Genomic DNA, 16,645 nt, shown 5'->3' with positions numbered 1-16,645 from the left:
TTTGCCAAAAAAGCAGAATTTATCTCTCCACCCTGAGAGCGCTGGGAACTCAATGAACATCAAATCTAGCCGAAATTAAGGTGGGGGGTTGCAGGAAAGGAAGGCAGCATAGTAAATGTCATGACGAAGTAACATCTGTATTGTTGAATTACCGGCTTTTGTAAAAATTCCGTACAAGAAAGGCTTCAATGCATTAAATGGGGGGAAGGTTCCAAACGCAACAATCAAATACGGGCAACTTCTTTAAAGTACGCGATATAATTACAGGAAAGTCAAACTTTTATTTCAACTGTTCGAAACAAATGACTTCACAGGAAATTGGGTTGTAATTCTCCAAGATCGCAAACATCTGCTGTCTTTATTTCTTGTGTTGCAAGTCATTTGTGTTGATTATTATACACTTCGTTGTGCATAACCTCTACAATACTATTAGCTAAAATCGCGCTATGTTGTAGACTTATACACCAAGTACAATTATTTCTTTAATTACTGAAATAACTTGTAGCAAAATGTGCATTCCTATGTGGGCTCTTCCTGCTACTGGGCGGGATCAGGGACTTCTATCCTCTAGCCTCATTGCCTTTTCTCCCGGCATCATCATGCGATCTTACATACTCGCAGTTATAATGGGGGCCCAGAACCACGGGGGCCCAAAAATTATTTTGGGCCTCCATGGTTCAAGCGTGTAATTGATAAATAAATGTGTCTGTTAAATATAAAAATGACTGACAGACGCATTTCCACGCTCTTTCACTTGTTGTTACAGTAATTCACTATATATATATATATATATATATATATATATATATATATATATATATATATATATATATATATATATATATATATATATATATATATATATATATATATATATATATATATATATATATATATATAAATTGACGGAGCAGAAATTCCTAGGCGTCATATTGTAACAAGATCTACGATTGGAGTCTCATATACACAATATACCTTATATTGCATATAAGGTATATTATATATACCTTATATATTATATTATATACTTATATTAATGATATTTGTTCAGATATTAATGAAAACGTAACTGTGCGACTGTTCGCCTACGACTGTTTAATTTATCGAGAGATATGTAACCACAAGGATCAAAAAATGGTCAGCGAGGCATTCGCCTCTGTTGAAGAATGGTGTGAAACATGGAAAATGCAAGTAAATAAAGAAAGAACTGTCGTTTTAGGTGTTACAAACAAGGTTAAGCACGTCCTAAATTTTTATTATCAACTAAGTTCCACTGTGCTAACTACCGTTAACAAATGTAAATACTTAGGAGTAACAATATCTGAAGACCTCAGCTGAACTCAATATATCACTAATATTTGCTCTACCGCTGAAAAAAAGTTATGGTTCTTACGTCGCAAATTAAAGCTCGCTCCAGCCCCCGTAAAGCTAACAGCGTATTAACAATAGTAAGGCCTACACTCGAATATGCAAGCATCATATGGGACCCCTACCAAAAAGGATTAATTCATAAAAATGAGCAAGTGCAAAGAAGGGCGGCTAGAGTTATTATTTCAAGGTACTTCCGTACTGATTCTGTGACAGAGATATTGCAAGAACTAAATTTACCCCCCCCCCTCTTGGAACGGCGTCGCATAGCCAGACTTAAATTCTTGTTTTGGTTTCTCAAAATTTATTTAACTTAGATGCAGCGCAGTACCTAATTCCGCGACAAGTCCGGAGCCTACGAGGTGACCACCACAGCAACCTTCTAGTATGTGAATCTCGTGTGAATACATACACATACTCTTTTTTCCCTAGAACCATAAGAGACTGGAATGATTTACCGAACGCCATATGTGATTCTCAAACTGTAGAACATCTTGAAACCGAAGTTACAAAATATTTTCTAAATGGATCCTCATGATCTAACATTTCTCGTGTAAGTTGTAGAATCTAGTATTGTTATATGTATAATGTTGCGATGTATGTGATGTAATATGTATCATGTAAGTTGTAGTATGTAGTACGTGATGCAGTTTTCGGCTACACATTGCTGCTTTGTTTCACATAACGGTTGTTAGGTCAGATTTTGTATTATATTTATGTATAATGGCACGCTGTGATTCAGTATTAGCTATACAGTGCTGCTTTATGTAAGCCGTGATGCGTCTTGTGCCATATTTGTACCCCACCCCTGTAACGGCCCAATCGGCCAACAGTACCTGCAAGTAATAATAATAATAATAATAATAATAATAATAATAATAATAATAATAATAATAATAATAATAATAATAATAATAATAATAGTAATAATAATAGCGCATGATCTGCGCTAAACAGACTGATTTTTCTAAAGAAACGATAACAGCTAGCACCACCAGACACATAGTTACTTGCGTGTGATACATTTATCAGACCCATCCTGGAAAACGCAATCACTGCTTGGTTTCCGAACAGAAAAAAACACCAGCCAACACACTCGAAGGAGTTCAAAGAAAAGCGCTTACGGTCATTCTTAAAAAATTGAACCGAACAGATTAGCGCGCAGAACTGCTTAAGAACGCTGGACTACTAACACACGAAAACGCACGAAATTGGCGCGTTTAAAGGTAATGTACGAACTATTAACCAACCACCTAAATATATACATGTCCCGTTATATTAAGCAATCCACAGCAAGAACTGTCGGCAAGAAACATTACCATACCCTTGCGTCTTACAAATTCCATAGATATGCCCACAAATTCTCCTTTCTTTTTCCTGGCAATCAGAGAATAAAATAACTTGACCCCCTTCATTGCCAGTAGCACCATCTTTAGCTCGTGTATCTAAACTAAATGCCAATGTCATTTGTCTGTGCAACATGTGACGTGTGTGTGTGTGTGTGACAGGTGTCTTAAACACCGTATATATATATATATATATATATATATATATATATATATATATATATATATATATATATATATATATATATATATATATATATATATATATATGTGTGGTGTTTCAGACGCCTGTGTACTTAGTTTTGGGTGCACAGTAAAAAACCCCGGGTGGTCGAAATTTCCAGAGTCCTCCACTACGGCGTGCCTCACAATCAGAACGTGGTCTTGGCACGTAAAACCCCATAATTTAATTTAATTTTAATGGTGTTTCAGCTAACTTCAGCCAATGTGCAAAAAATGTATCCATGCACTCTAAGACGACGCGACCAAATGCATGTTACTTATTTTTGTGTGCAGTGTGCCACGCTATTTTGTGTGCTTTGCTTAATTAGATTATTAATGAATATTAATGAAAAAAGTCCTGAAGCAACGAAGTTAGGCAAAAAATTACAGCTAGAAAGTTGTAGAGTGCTTTGCAAAACGTCCGATTAGACGGTTTCTAACTTCCTATATCTATTAAGTATTAGTGTTTTACAGCTTACTGCGGATGGGGGCCCGCGAAATACAAAAGAAAATTACACCACGTAACATGCCCGCTAGCGGGTCGTCAGTGCACTGCTCCCAAGCGTTCCGCGCACAAACAAACATAGCATTTAGCAGGTTGTACTGCCGTTATGGCCATCATTAACCGCCTCGATGGAACCACATCGCTAGATTAAATCGCACGGTCAACGCCTTCGTCACTGCCCTGTCGCCCTAGCACGCCCTGCTAGGGTCTTTGTTCTTTTGTACGCGGACAGTTCGGGAGCGCTGCCATCACTGCGCGCAAACAGGTATGTCACGTGGTATTATTTTTGTATTTCGCGGGCATTCGCAGTAAGCTGAAAAACACTAATACCTAATAAATATGAGTTAGAAACTGTCTAATCAGACGTTTTTCAAAGCGATCTACAACTTCCTAATTGGAATTTTTCGCCTAACTTCGTTGCTTCAGAAAATGGTTAATTATTCTTGACGTATAATCTAATTAAACAAGGTACAAACAATAGAATGATACATTACACTCTTAGACAAAGGTAAACCCCTTGGGGTGTATGTCTGCCACAGAACAATAATCGTCATCTGCCTTGCTTGTGTTTCCTTCCTAGAAAACGCCGCGCTCGCTACTTTCCTTTCCGGAATGCTGTCATGCTGATAACGCGCATGCCCTTCATTACTGGGAAGTACCGGGCTCGCAGCGATAAAGAAAAAAGAAAATAAATGCGGACAAGAAAGATGACGACTATTGTTGTGCGGCAAGATACGACCCAAGCAGCGTAATTTTGTTGGAGAGTGTATATACGCACATATATATATATATATATATATATATATATATATATATATATATATATATATATATATATATATATATATATATAACGACTGCTCCCTGATACGCTTCACTACTTTCAGCGGGAAGAGTGAGTCTTGCACTGACTTCCACGCACGTCCAGACTGCCCCGAGGAACAGAGGAAGGCGCTGGCTCTCCAAGAGAGTTCTTTCGTGGCAGGGCTCGAAGTCCTCTGTGCGAACGAAGGATCCCTTCTGAAGAGTAAGTATTAAAGCTGCCATTGACGCCTAAGTTTTTTGTTTGTTTGTTTTCTGTCGGCACGCGGCGTCAACGTGCCGTGAATTTTCATTCGGCTGTAGTGTCCCTAAATGCACCGCAGTGCACCATCAGCACACATTTAAAAGTGAAGGAAAATTAAGTGAGCGTGATACCACTTCCTCCGTATTGGCGCTTGGAATTTCGGTGTCGATTAGTATTTTTTTTTTGTTGACTTCTAAGCACGTGACAGCTTTTAGCCGAATTCCGAATTTTAACTAAGGACGAAGAACACAGAGCTAGAAGGCGCTATACTGAAGTTGCCGCATTTTGCCCTCTATCTCACCCTGTGGCTGCCTTTACACTTTGACCTTTTACGCAGATACATGCGCCCTGATGCCCACCGAATTTCGGTAGAGAGAGAACACTGAGCGAACCACACATTCCGCGTTGAATCCTTTTCCTCGAATTAACGGTACCACAAACGAAAAATCGTAAAAGGAATTACGCTCTGACAGTTCAACGTTCATTTTTTGATCACCGAATATGCAACCTAGAAGTCCTGCTGTCTTGATTAGAAAAACGAGAAGGCGTTTTGCTACGTGTTGCGAGAATTCCTGCTTTACAGATTTGCTGTCACTGTTCATTGCCCTCTTAAAGCCGTAGTTCGGCTCCACTAAGACTAGGACTGGCATTTCTTCAGCGAGAGCAACGTGCGAGCGACGCTGCATCTGCCAATGACAGGACGGACTTTCCTCGGGCTGCATCATCACTGTCATTAACAATGTTCAATGCGCTCTTAAAGTGCGTAACTCGACTATACGGCTACATTAGCTGTTTACTCAAATAGACAGGAAACTGCGAGGAGCTGAACACCACGCGAATCCATTATAGAAGACTGGAGATAGGCTGCGTGCTCTATAGACCTTGCCAGGTGTACAGTCGTTTTGAACTGACAAGCGCAGCGCGCACAATGCGCGCTAACGATCGCGTCTGCAAAGCATTACAACCCCGCGCGCCGTGAAAATAGCTGAAATTTCAAACCAAACTCTGCGGCCTGCCCTTCGCGGGCACCGCCCCCCCAGCTCGAGTCAACGTCAGTCGCACAAGATCGCCTACGTAAGTTGCAGCGCTGTGACGTCACTCACGGTGACGCGAGGCTTCGATAATTGTTCAGGGTAACATCAACCATTAGTTTCATCTCATGCGGCGGTTTGCAGCAGCTCGTTTCTGTAACTGAAATCACGTGGCGCCACCGGCATGCCGCGCGCTTTCGGCATCTCTGCTGGTCTTGGACGTGAAAACTAAAGTACCCTTGCTCCGTCGCCAAAGCAAAGCTAGAGGCGTCCGACAAGCGCCGTTTGCTGAACGCTGTGTGCTGTCGGGCGACGTGGAACATTATTCTGTACAACGTGGAGATTTAGACGAGAAGCTTGTGCTGTGGCGGGTCGCAAGGAACGTTACGGCGACATTAGGCAGTGCTGCACGCCGGTGTTATGAAACGCACGGGCCGCTGATGAATCAAGGCTGCACGAGGCCGTTTCTGTGCGTCCTTCCCGTCTGGGTCGATTGCCTTGATCGTGTATTCGTAGGCCACTGAAACAGGAGAGAAAGATTTGCGTGTACTTTCGTAATGAGAAAAAAAAAGCAATAACGGCAACCTGACTTTTGTTTTTTTTTTTTTGCTGCTCGAGACAGCTGCGGAAGTATGAAAGAACTAAAATAACAAAGTAGATACAGTTTGGTACTAAAGCGCTCGTTTGGATCTCTAAATTATATTCTTAGAGTTCCATTAATTAGTAAATATTGATTGGATTACTAAGCTGGCGTTGCTCTCCTATGAAGTTGAAAGGCTGCAACGGGAGCTCTCACTTATAAAATGCTTTAGTTACAGTCAAAGTTACACCCCTGTCACATGGGCGCTTTCGATCGCGATCGAGCCTTGATCAGGCTTGGAATTGCGATCGCAATCGAGCCTTGATCCGGCTTGGAATTGCGATCGCAATCAACACAGTCCAAGGATCGGGATCGTGTTGCTTGGGCTCGAACGCTTAAAGTGTAACTGAGTACGTTCGAAGTCAATAATAAGTGTGCCTAATACATAGTAAAGGTGGTTGTACAAAGCGTTTTTTTTAGAAAAATAACTTTTTCATTCGTTATTTTAGGTAAGGACATGCCACCTCCAACGATTCTGATCACCTGCAACTCTTAAGAACTACAAGCATGGTGTCGACGCTACAGAAAGCAATTTGCAAATTTATGCGTACATAAAAAAAAGATCATTTATTTTGCACTGTTGGCTAAAACGGCCTTTTGAGAGGGTTATTTGTACGGCTCTCTTTCTTTCTCGTTGTACCTCCTTTCCTAACATACTAAGCTAAAAGACGACGAGCAAAACGAGAACACGGTAAAAGCGGGAGCCAACGTCTCGAGAAGTGTACTTCTCTTTTTCAAGGCGACGTACACACCACATATTGACCTTTTCATCGCGCGAGGAGGAAAGGGCGCGCTTTGAGCCTTTCCTCCTCACTGGCTTGTGCGATCCGGCGCGGCACTGCTTGAATGCATGGCTGTCAGGGTGATTTCAGCTGGACTAGTTTTCAAGTGAGGGAAGCTCGCAGTAAAATTGAGTGTGAAGAACGACTGAGGAATATAGAAGAAAGTAAATTTCCTGCGGGAGTGTTGAGGTATCTCTACAGGAACAACATTGATTCACAGTGGTGGAAAAGAATTAGGAAGCTTACCAGCAAGTATGCGGCCTGAAGGCTGGGCAACACAGAAAACAAAGAACGTCAGGCGGAAAGTTAGAGAGGCTGAAATAATGTCATCGGTGGCGGTAATGAAAAAGAAACCTGCCATGAGTAACTACTTAAGAGGGAAAAACGAAATCAGGAAAGAAACGATTTAGGATAACTCAAAGAGAAGCTCATTACTTTTCGAAGCCAGATCGGGCTGCCTTAGAACACGCACCTATAAGCGAGATATAAGAAGGAAGAAGAAGCATGTGCTTGCTGCGGTAAAGCTAGTGAAACTACGGAGCATGTTTTACTAGAATATGAAGACGTCTTCCCAGCGGTCGATTTAGGCACCACTGGCCTCCTTGAAGCCCTTGGGTTCGGCGAGAGCAGTGGAAAAGTAAACTTGTCCGGCAAGAGGGATTAGAAAGAGGTGATTGGAGGATTGCTGGAAGAAAAGTAAGGATACTACAAAAAACTGAGATGTACAAAAGCATAGTTCGCAATAGGGAATCAGAAAATTTGGTCGTGTGAGTTCATAGTGTTTTTTTTTATTGTTTAACCTAAGTAGGACATTAGGCAGTATAATAGGAAGAGCTTGGTGCCGCAACCCACCGCCCCGTTTCAAAGGAGACGCTCATAATATCCATCCATCGATCCTGTCGCTTGCTGCGGAACGATTTTCAGAGATTTTAGATCGTACTTACGCAATGTCCGTTCATATAAGGTCGTCAGTGAAGTGTTCCGCTGCATCGGTAACTACACTAAGCGGAAATATCTCTTGGGGGCGCGAACACGCGACGCGCATTATCGGCCGCGGTGTGTGTATGTGTTGTGCACTATTTTGCGTATATCGGTTTTAATTCAACGAAGAGAACCGGCGTCTCTGTATTACCAGCATGAAATGGTAAATCTGTTTACTATATGATCGCTTAATAGCGACTAAAACATAAGAGCGCATGCTCGTGTACGGTCAACCTAAGGCTACGACGAAACATCTAAGCGGCAGGCGCTATCAAATATTTGGGATATACCGGCATGGTTCTCACGCATTTCAAGTCTAGTAGGCTTGAAATCACTATATATCTACCCTAGCCTCCTGCATTAGGTCGATGGCGCTGCTTAATACAACGATCACTGCGGTTGCTGAACCAGCATGATACATATTTAAGCTGTGTGCTTCGGCATTGCCTTTTTGTCCTTCAAAGCCATCATATCCGAGGGGGATCGCATAAAGAGAATGCGATGACTATTCTTGAGAACAAAATTTCCGTAATAGCTGTGAGTGCGCCGTAGGGAACGGAACGAACACAACCGAAAAACAGCATTCGGTTATCATCCTCTTTATCGAAAAAGGAAGAGAAAACGGGCCTAACGCCCCAATACGACCTCGCATAGTCACGCCCCACAACGTTTGTAGATCTATAAACGTTGATGCCGCATGCTTGGACCGTGCGCTATATACGAGGTCTGTTGGAAAAGTATCCGACCTTTCGCAGAAGAAATAAAGTGGCAAAACGGAAGCGTTGGAAACTTAATCACCCTCAAAGTAGTCTCCTAGGGACTCCACACACTTCTCCCAGCGGTGCTGTATTTGTTGGAAGGATTCCGAGAAGCGCCTCTTTCGGAATGGAGTTTAGCTCAGCTGTCGTTGCAGCCATAATGTCCTCCCTTGTCTGTTGGCCTCTTGGTTTTGGGAAACAGCCAGAAGTCGCAGGGGCCATAAGAGGAGATTAAGGAGCCTGTTGAACTACAGGAGTCTAGTTTTTCGCCAAAAAAAGTCTGAATCAACTGCGAAGAATGTGCAGGAGCATTGTCTGGATGGATGCGCCAATTTCATGTTGACCACAACTCCGGTCTCTTGCGCCGCATAGCATCACGTAGGCGACAGAGGACATCCCTGTAGTACTCTTTGGTGTTTGTTTGACCTGTAATGCATACTCGTCGTTTACCACACCGCGCGAGTAAGAGAAAGCAGTCAGCGTCACTTTGACGTTGCTGCGTGCTTGGCAGGCCTTCTTTGGTCTAGTTGATGTGGAATGTTTCCACTGTGACGACTGGGATTTGTATTCCGGGTCGTACCCGTACACCCAGGACTCGTCACCAGTGATTATGATGTTCATGAAGTCGGGGTCACTGTTTGTGGAATCCAGTATGTCCTATGAAACTTCAACACGAAGTTGCTTTTGCTCCACCGTGAGCAGCTTCGGCACGAATTTGGCCGCAACTATCTTCATGGCCAAATCTTCGGTCATAATGGAATATGCAGAAAAAGTGGTGATGCCCACCTCTTCCGCAATTTCTCGTATAGTCACACAATGTTCCCGCATCACCACAGAGTTCACTTCGGCAATGACCTGGTCATTTCGGCATGTTGATGGCCGACCGGAGCGTGGCTCGCTCTCCACCCATGTGCGGCCATCTTATAACCGGTTGTACCACTCCTTAGTCTGTGTGGTGCTCATAGCATCTTCACCGAAAGCCGTCTAAGTCTTCCGTATGGTTTCCACATGGCTGTCGCCCAGTTTCTGTCAAAATTTGAAGCAGTAGCGCTGCTCCAGTCGCTCTGCCACTTTCCTTGCAATAAAAAACCGACGAGAGCACTGCGCACGACCTCAATCAAACACTGCGTCCCAGCAACTGACGCTATCAACAGGCAGGAAAAAATTCGCGCATGCGTACGAAGGTTAGAGGTTGGCTAATGCAAGCACGCATGCTTGATATTCATTAGGTGTTCGCAAAACAAATATAAGGTAGGATAATTTTCTAACAGACCTCGTACAAGAAAGATATCTGTAATCCAGCACCTACTACTGCTTAGGATGCTCGCGCAGTTCGTAAACGGTCGCTTAGCTGGACAAGTATAGCTTCCACTGTAAGCTATGTTGCTATTACTAACCAAAACTATTTTATTCATGTCTGGAAACTTCATCCACCGAACGAAGTAGTCACGCAATGTAATCTTCAGCTAACAGTTTGAAAGCTTGGGAAAGTATAACAGCACAGCTCCTATCGTAGCAGAACGGTACCCATGCTGTTACGATCGTCGGTATGTCTCATTGACAACCCCATTTTGGTCGGCGTTCTGTATTTCCTACCTATCATGCCGTTACTTCCCGACCAGACGAGATTTCATCAAACTCTTAATTTAATGTTTCATTGCCCCTAAACCGTAGCTTAGAGCTAGAGGATAATACTGAAATAAGGACATATTAGTGAATGCAACTTTCAGAAATACAAAATTGATATTCGAGGCTGATTGTAGGCTCAAATATATGCGCGCACACATCACGGTGGGTGCTCCGTCCGCCTCAACGCCAGCAGAAAATCCGGCCATGTCGACTTCAACCGCTTCAGTACGTCTCACAGAACCGTTTTCCAAGTAGGAGACGCCACCCCATACTAAACAGACCGCACGAGCGCGAAAACAAACGCCTGAAACTACCGCCGAACGCATACCTGCCATGCAAAATGGAGCGCTCGCCCGAGCCAACATGCCGACTGTCCATAGATGGCGCCACTGCGTAGCAATATGGTGGCGCGCATGAAAAAAACTGTCTATTAGCCCAGCATGCTTCTGAAGGGGAGAGGAAGTAAGGCGGTTGGGTGCGGCCATGGTATATTCTTGCACCGTGGGTGCGGCAACGACCGAAGGTGTGTTAATGGCGAGGGTGTAGGATTGAGAATAAAAGGAGTGCTGTGCAGAAGGCCAATGACACGGCCGCGTGTCAGCCGGCTTGTCAACGGTCGTGCGCACAGCACACCTCCCTTATCTGCTTCGCTGGAGGTCAGTGGGCTATCGTCTCTCTGAAAGAGATAATAAAAGGAGCGGCAGAAAACGGTGCTCCTGAAAAAAAAAACATTACTGAAAAAAAAACAGGAAAGAAAGGGGGGGAAAAGCCAGTAAGGAACCAAAGTGAGTGTGGTTGCCTATAGCTTGAAATTTAGCATAGGGAATAGCTTGTAAAGCTCTTTTTTAATCGTATGCCTATTCGTTGCAATGTCTTAATTACGGATAAGGTATGATTCTCTGTGTTTTCTATCTCGTTCAGAACGGAAATTTGATGTAGAGTTTGAGTTATGACCTGGTTGGTTGGAGTGCTCCTCAACAGCTTTGAGAAGTTTTTAGCTGTGTCCGCGCGATGTCCGTTTAATCTGACCTTCAGTGATTGTTCCTTTTCACCGATATATTGTTTCTTACAGAAGGAACACTCAAGCATATAAATGACATCCGAACTTGTACAAGTAAAGCTAGCTCTCACTTCGTGTGTATAACTATTTGCGGTACTTTTAATTTTAATGTCGCTTTGAAGGTGCCTGCAGGTTTTGCACCTGGGGCGACAGCACGCTTTTATTATGGGGGAATGACGTTGGCTGACTTTTGCATGCAATATCATGTCTTTAAAGTTTCTCTTTCGGCGATAGGTAACCCTTGGTACACCCGCGAACGCTTTTCTCAGACGCTGGTTACTTGATAATACTGGATGGTATCTTCTTAGGATATTTATGTTTGGGAGGTCATTAGAATATTTTGCCATAAAGGCTGGCAGTCTGCGAGATTCTAGTGTATGCTGTTTATTAGCTAATTCTGACTGTCTTTCCCGTTTTGACGCGACATCATAAGCTCTGACGAGAGCAAATTGTGGATAGTTTCTTTCTGCTAGCGCTGCTTTAAGAACACTTAAGTGGTGGATATACTCCTTGTCTTCGCTGCAGGTTCTTCTTTTTCGTTTCGCTTGTGCGACAAAAATTCCTTGCTTGCAGTGTCGCGGGTGATTACTGTTGTAGTCTAAATATTGATGGCTATGTCGTTTGTCATTGTGCTGGCTATGTCGTTTGTCAGTGTCGTTTTCAGTTTTCTTTTTTCGGTGTATCGAGAAAGTTGGTTTGACTGGAAGATAGGTGATCAGTAAATAGAATAGTCGGATGAAAGCGACTGAAATGCCTAATTAAGTCGGTTAACGCGCTTCTGCCGTGTTCCCATATTATAAACATGTATTCAATGTAACGCCGATAGGTGTGGGGTGTTAAAGGGTAGGACTTGAACAGGTCTGCTTTAAGCTGTCCCATGAAAGTGTTCGCGCACGTGGGAGCGAGTGGTGGTCCCATGCTAGTGCCGAAAGTTTGCAGGTAGTGAGTAGAACCGAATTCGAAATAGTTGAGCGTGAGAACTAACCTAAGCAGTGACAGGCAAACTTCAGGAGCGTGCGCTTGGGGATTGACCGCGAGCGATTTAGATACGGCTTCAATTCCTGCACTCATGGGTATGTTAGTGTAATGGGCAGAAACATCCACAGTGACTAGAATAGCGCAGGTGGAAAGGATTTGATAGGCGTTGATTCTGTCGATAATTAGAAGGAAGTGCGGCGTCACTTGAACAAACGATGGGAGGGTGGTAGGGATGTTTGACAGGTGGCGATTTAAGTACTTAGTGACTCGGTAGGTGTGTTGTTATTAGACACTATAGGCCGACCTCGGATTTCTGCCGCAAATATTTCTTCTACGGGAACCGTACGTATGTTAGGGAGAATATAAAAGCGGCCTGTTTCGTTCAACCCAAGGCCATCATGCCGGAGCGATCACGTGATAACAAACATGACCGCGCCCGCGCGCCGCTGCTGAAAAACGCTTCTATAGACGCTTAAAAGTTTAGAGAAATAAAACCCACAAACACAATGTCTGCGAGTCTTTGTTTTACTTCGTGCCGTAGCAAGAGTGGCGTACTTCAATTTCGTCCGCTTGTTCCGAGGTCGTACAGTTGCGCGCGCAGAAAACGACACAATCGGCCACTTTGTGCCGTGTTCCAACGCTCGATCGTGCTCTTTGACACGGCCGCTTGCGTTTGAGTCAGTGCTCGTGACTGTGGCATTGACTTATGCCGTTAATCTCGTGTTCTCGTGCAGAGCGCACAAAATCGTGCGCTTCGCGAAATGAGACAAACGCAACACCTCGCGCGGGAGACCGTCTCCGGAAGTGCGCGACGCAGCAAAGACGCGAGAGAGGGACAGAAAGAAAGACGGGGCCCGTGGCGTATCTGTCAAGCAATCCTCCGGCTCCGGCATGGGAGAACGCAGGGAAGGAATTTCCCTTGCGGAGGCTAGTCGGAGAAATGTGGGGATAGCGCCTCTGTTGGCTGTGAAGCTCGCCTCCTGAAATTCGTGGCACTGGAAGTACTTCTATGTCTGCTATTAATTACCTAATTTGAAACTTTGCGGTAGAACACGCCTTTGAGTGCACGTAACTTCCAGCGTATAACCGAAATCTTGTATGTGGCTTTGTGAGGGGCCCTTTAAGTAAAAGACATGTCGATCTAGGCAGAGTGCGGAACCACGCCAGTGGAATAAGACTTGCGGTTTCTGTGCCTCTCAGGTCGTGTCCGACTTCGTGTTTCTGGTGCACCTTCCTCAGTTTACTCTGCCGCCAATTTCTGGAGAAAAAGAAACTCTGAAAAGATATCATCTTTCCTTGCTTGTTTTTTTTTTACCGCGCAATATATATAAACAAAGTAATCGCATCTAACATGACAAAACAAACTTGTTTCAATAAACTCAACGTGAGCTTCAACACGCAAGCCGTGGCCGCAGCTGCGCTCTCGACAAAAAATAAGAAAAAGAAGACCACAAGCTTTCGCCACTCCAGAAATGCGCATACCCCCTCGCTTTACGCCGTTCGCTTTCTTCGCGGCGCGACAATGCAGTGGCCCTCAAATAATCCCCTAAGTCCTTAGCCTTTGGCGCAGCGTGCTTCGTCATAGCGCGAGCTAACCTAGCTTCGTAACCATTCTTGTTTTTCTTTTCTTTCTTTTTTTCCCTTTATATCCGTGATGCAGCGGTAGCTGCTCGGTGGGCCAATGAATTAACGTCCCGCGAAGAAAGCGCACGACCGAAAGCAGGGGGTATGCGCGCTGCTCAAATGGCGACACACTCCACTTTTTTTGCTCAAAAGCGTCCCTGCAGTCACGACCCACGCGTGGCAGCTTATATTGAGCGCGATAGTACAATGAGTAATTGAAGAATTTGACTTCACTCAGTAAACTACGAGGTTACGCTTCTAGATGTTTTATTGCGCACTGGATTGCCTATACGTGAGCGCAATCACGGCACGTATAAGACAAACACACGCGTAATCTACACCTTCTCCTTGACATTTATGAAGCGCCTGTAATCTTGTGAGCGGTTCTATTGCGCCCGCTACCTCGAGTATTTGCCAAACAAGCGATTTCTGTCGGCAGCGTCCTTTTATCACCCAAAACGCCCTCACGGGTGCTTTGATCTTCTGAGATCCTTACTGGAGCTCTCAGAACAATAAAGCGGCGCAGGCGTGAAGCTATATGTCTCACAACAGATAGCGTCATCCTCGCCCAGCATCTACCCTATGTGCAAACGGAATATTCGTAATTTAAATATCAAAGCATGCGGGTGCAGCGCAACAGAAAGAGAAAAAAAAAGAAAAAGAGAAGTGGAGCTGTATATGTCTCCTGAAGACAACACCATGCGCAATTGCCTGACGAAACAATGGGGAAAGCGAGAACAGTAGAACATCACGCACGGTATTCAGAGTATAAACAATACAAAACGAGCATTTCAATCTCCTCACCTTACTTTCGGTTCTACCAGACCCTCGGCTGGCACTTACTTTATGCAAACCGAATACGCCACTTATCCTGACAATTAATTTATTTGAATCCAAGACTTACCAACTCATAATGGTGCTTTTATTGTTTTCTCTGCTTTGGCGTCAATAAATTCAACCACTGAAAGTCTATAGCATGCAGGATCAGGCTACAGTTCTGCGGTACATTCTCAACCACTATTGAGGGCTGTATTGATTTTGCAGGGGAGCTTACCTGCTTGTGATCAGCGACGTATGCTTGCAGTGGCAGTTTAAGGCGCTCTATCTTGCTGCGAGGCTGACGTAGAACGAGACGGTAGGATAAAATTAAGAAATTTGCAAGCAGAGGGCGCAGCCGGCCGAGGCAAGACAAGGCTGACTGGAGATCGCTGGTAGATGCCTTCGTCTAGCAGCGTACATACAAGGTGATGAAGGGGAGGAGCAAAGCGATAATTGTTGCACGTGCTATGCGGATAAGCAGCTAGTCTTGACAAAGCTCATTCTAGCTTCACGCTACTTTACTATAAGAGCGAACCTGGGAAGACAGGATAATATAGCTAAAATATGTTATCTAAAGGCATACTACAGAATTTCCGGAATTTCATAATATTCTCTGCCATGAGCGGCATGGTTTCCGTAACATGTATAGTACAATTACCCAGCCAACAGAATTCATGCATGATAGCATGCAGGCTCCTGACATAGGTAATCAGATTGATGCAATATTCATAGATTTTTCCGAAGCCTATTTGCCACCGTCACGCAATCAAAACTTCGGCACAAACTCAGCATCATACTAAACAACCCTAACCTCGTTAACTCGATAGCGAGCTTATGTTTGAACCGCACTCAATATGCTCGTTTCAATTCATCTGACTGTACAGTAGGGCATCTGTCATCAGTTGTACCGCAAGGATCAGTTGTCGGGCCTGTTCTTTCCTCGTCGTATATAAATGACGTTACTTTTACAGTTTCCACAAAGATACATCAATATGCTGACGATTGTGTTTTGTGTAACACAATTACGTCGCCTAAGGGCAGCGATTCCCGTTAAACTTATTTCTCGAGTTTTTCAAAATGGTGTAAAAGTATTAAATTATCATAAACTTTAATAAAATGGTTGTTATGTGCGTCTCAAAAAGTTCATCTCTTTCTCTATTTAACTACGGTTACTCAACTACGTCTTTGCAGTGGGTAGCACAGTGTAAGTAACTCGGGCTTCATTTTCCTGCTAACACGTCCTAAGCTACGCGCATACAACTTTGTGACAAGGTCCTCAAAAAACTACATTACTTGCGACGCATTCTTCGAGTACCTCTATCATGGCTTTTAACATATAGAACCCTCATGAGATCAATATTCGGGTATGGTTTTACCGTACGGAATCTATGCACAAATTCCGACATTAGTAAGGTAGAATCAGCCTAAAGGAAAGTTTTATTTGTCACCGTTATGGCTGTAACGTCTCACCTTCCTCCCACCCAGCTTCGTTAGGGCTCACCGCACTCTCCGAGCGGCGCCGAGTAGAAATCTTAAAACTTCTGTTCAACTTGATTAACTCAAATGATTACTTCCCCACATAAATTCCTATCCCATGAAAACATGTCATCAACAAAAAACAGTCACGCACTTAATATTCTACCATTTACCTCTCGCACTCACTTATTCAAGCGTAGTTTTAAGGTGAGGCTATCTTTGCCTACCATTAAATGGTTTCGTCTCGGTCTGTCATATGTCGCTGGTCGGTTCCTCGCCGAGTAGATTCCCATTCGCTTAAAAAAATTTCAGCGCCTCTGGCGGCGGGGATTCAAGCCCTGGCCCCACAGCGCAGCAAACT

General features: G+C 43.8%; 1 protein-coding gene across 1 annotated transcript in view; it reads left to right on the top strand.

Moving 5' to 3' along the window:
• LOC142573055 (uncharacterized) overlaps positions 1–16,645 on the top strand; it is a 44,622-nt gene that overhangs the window by 15,608 nt on the left and 12,369 nt on the right. The window contains exon 3 of the mRNA XM_075682557.1: positions 4,329–4,468. Coding sequence (XP_075538672.1) covers positions 4,329–4,468 — 140 coding nt within the window. The remainder of the gene's footprint in view (positions 1–4,328; positions 4,469–16,645) is intronic.

Source organism: Dermacentor variabilis, chromosome 2 (genome assembly GCF_050947875.1).
Source record: "Dermacentor variabilis isolate Ectoservices chromosome 2, ASM5094787v1, whole genome shotgun sequence".
In the NCBI taxonomy this organism is placed as follows: domain Eukaryota; kingdom Metazoa; phylum Arthropoda; class Arachnida; order Ixodida; family Ixodidae; genus Dermacentor; species Dermacentor variabilis.
Note: the sequence above shows the minus strand (reverse complement) of the source record. Positions and strands in the feature narration are given on the sequence as shown.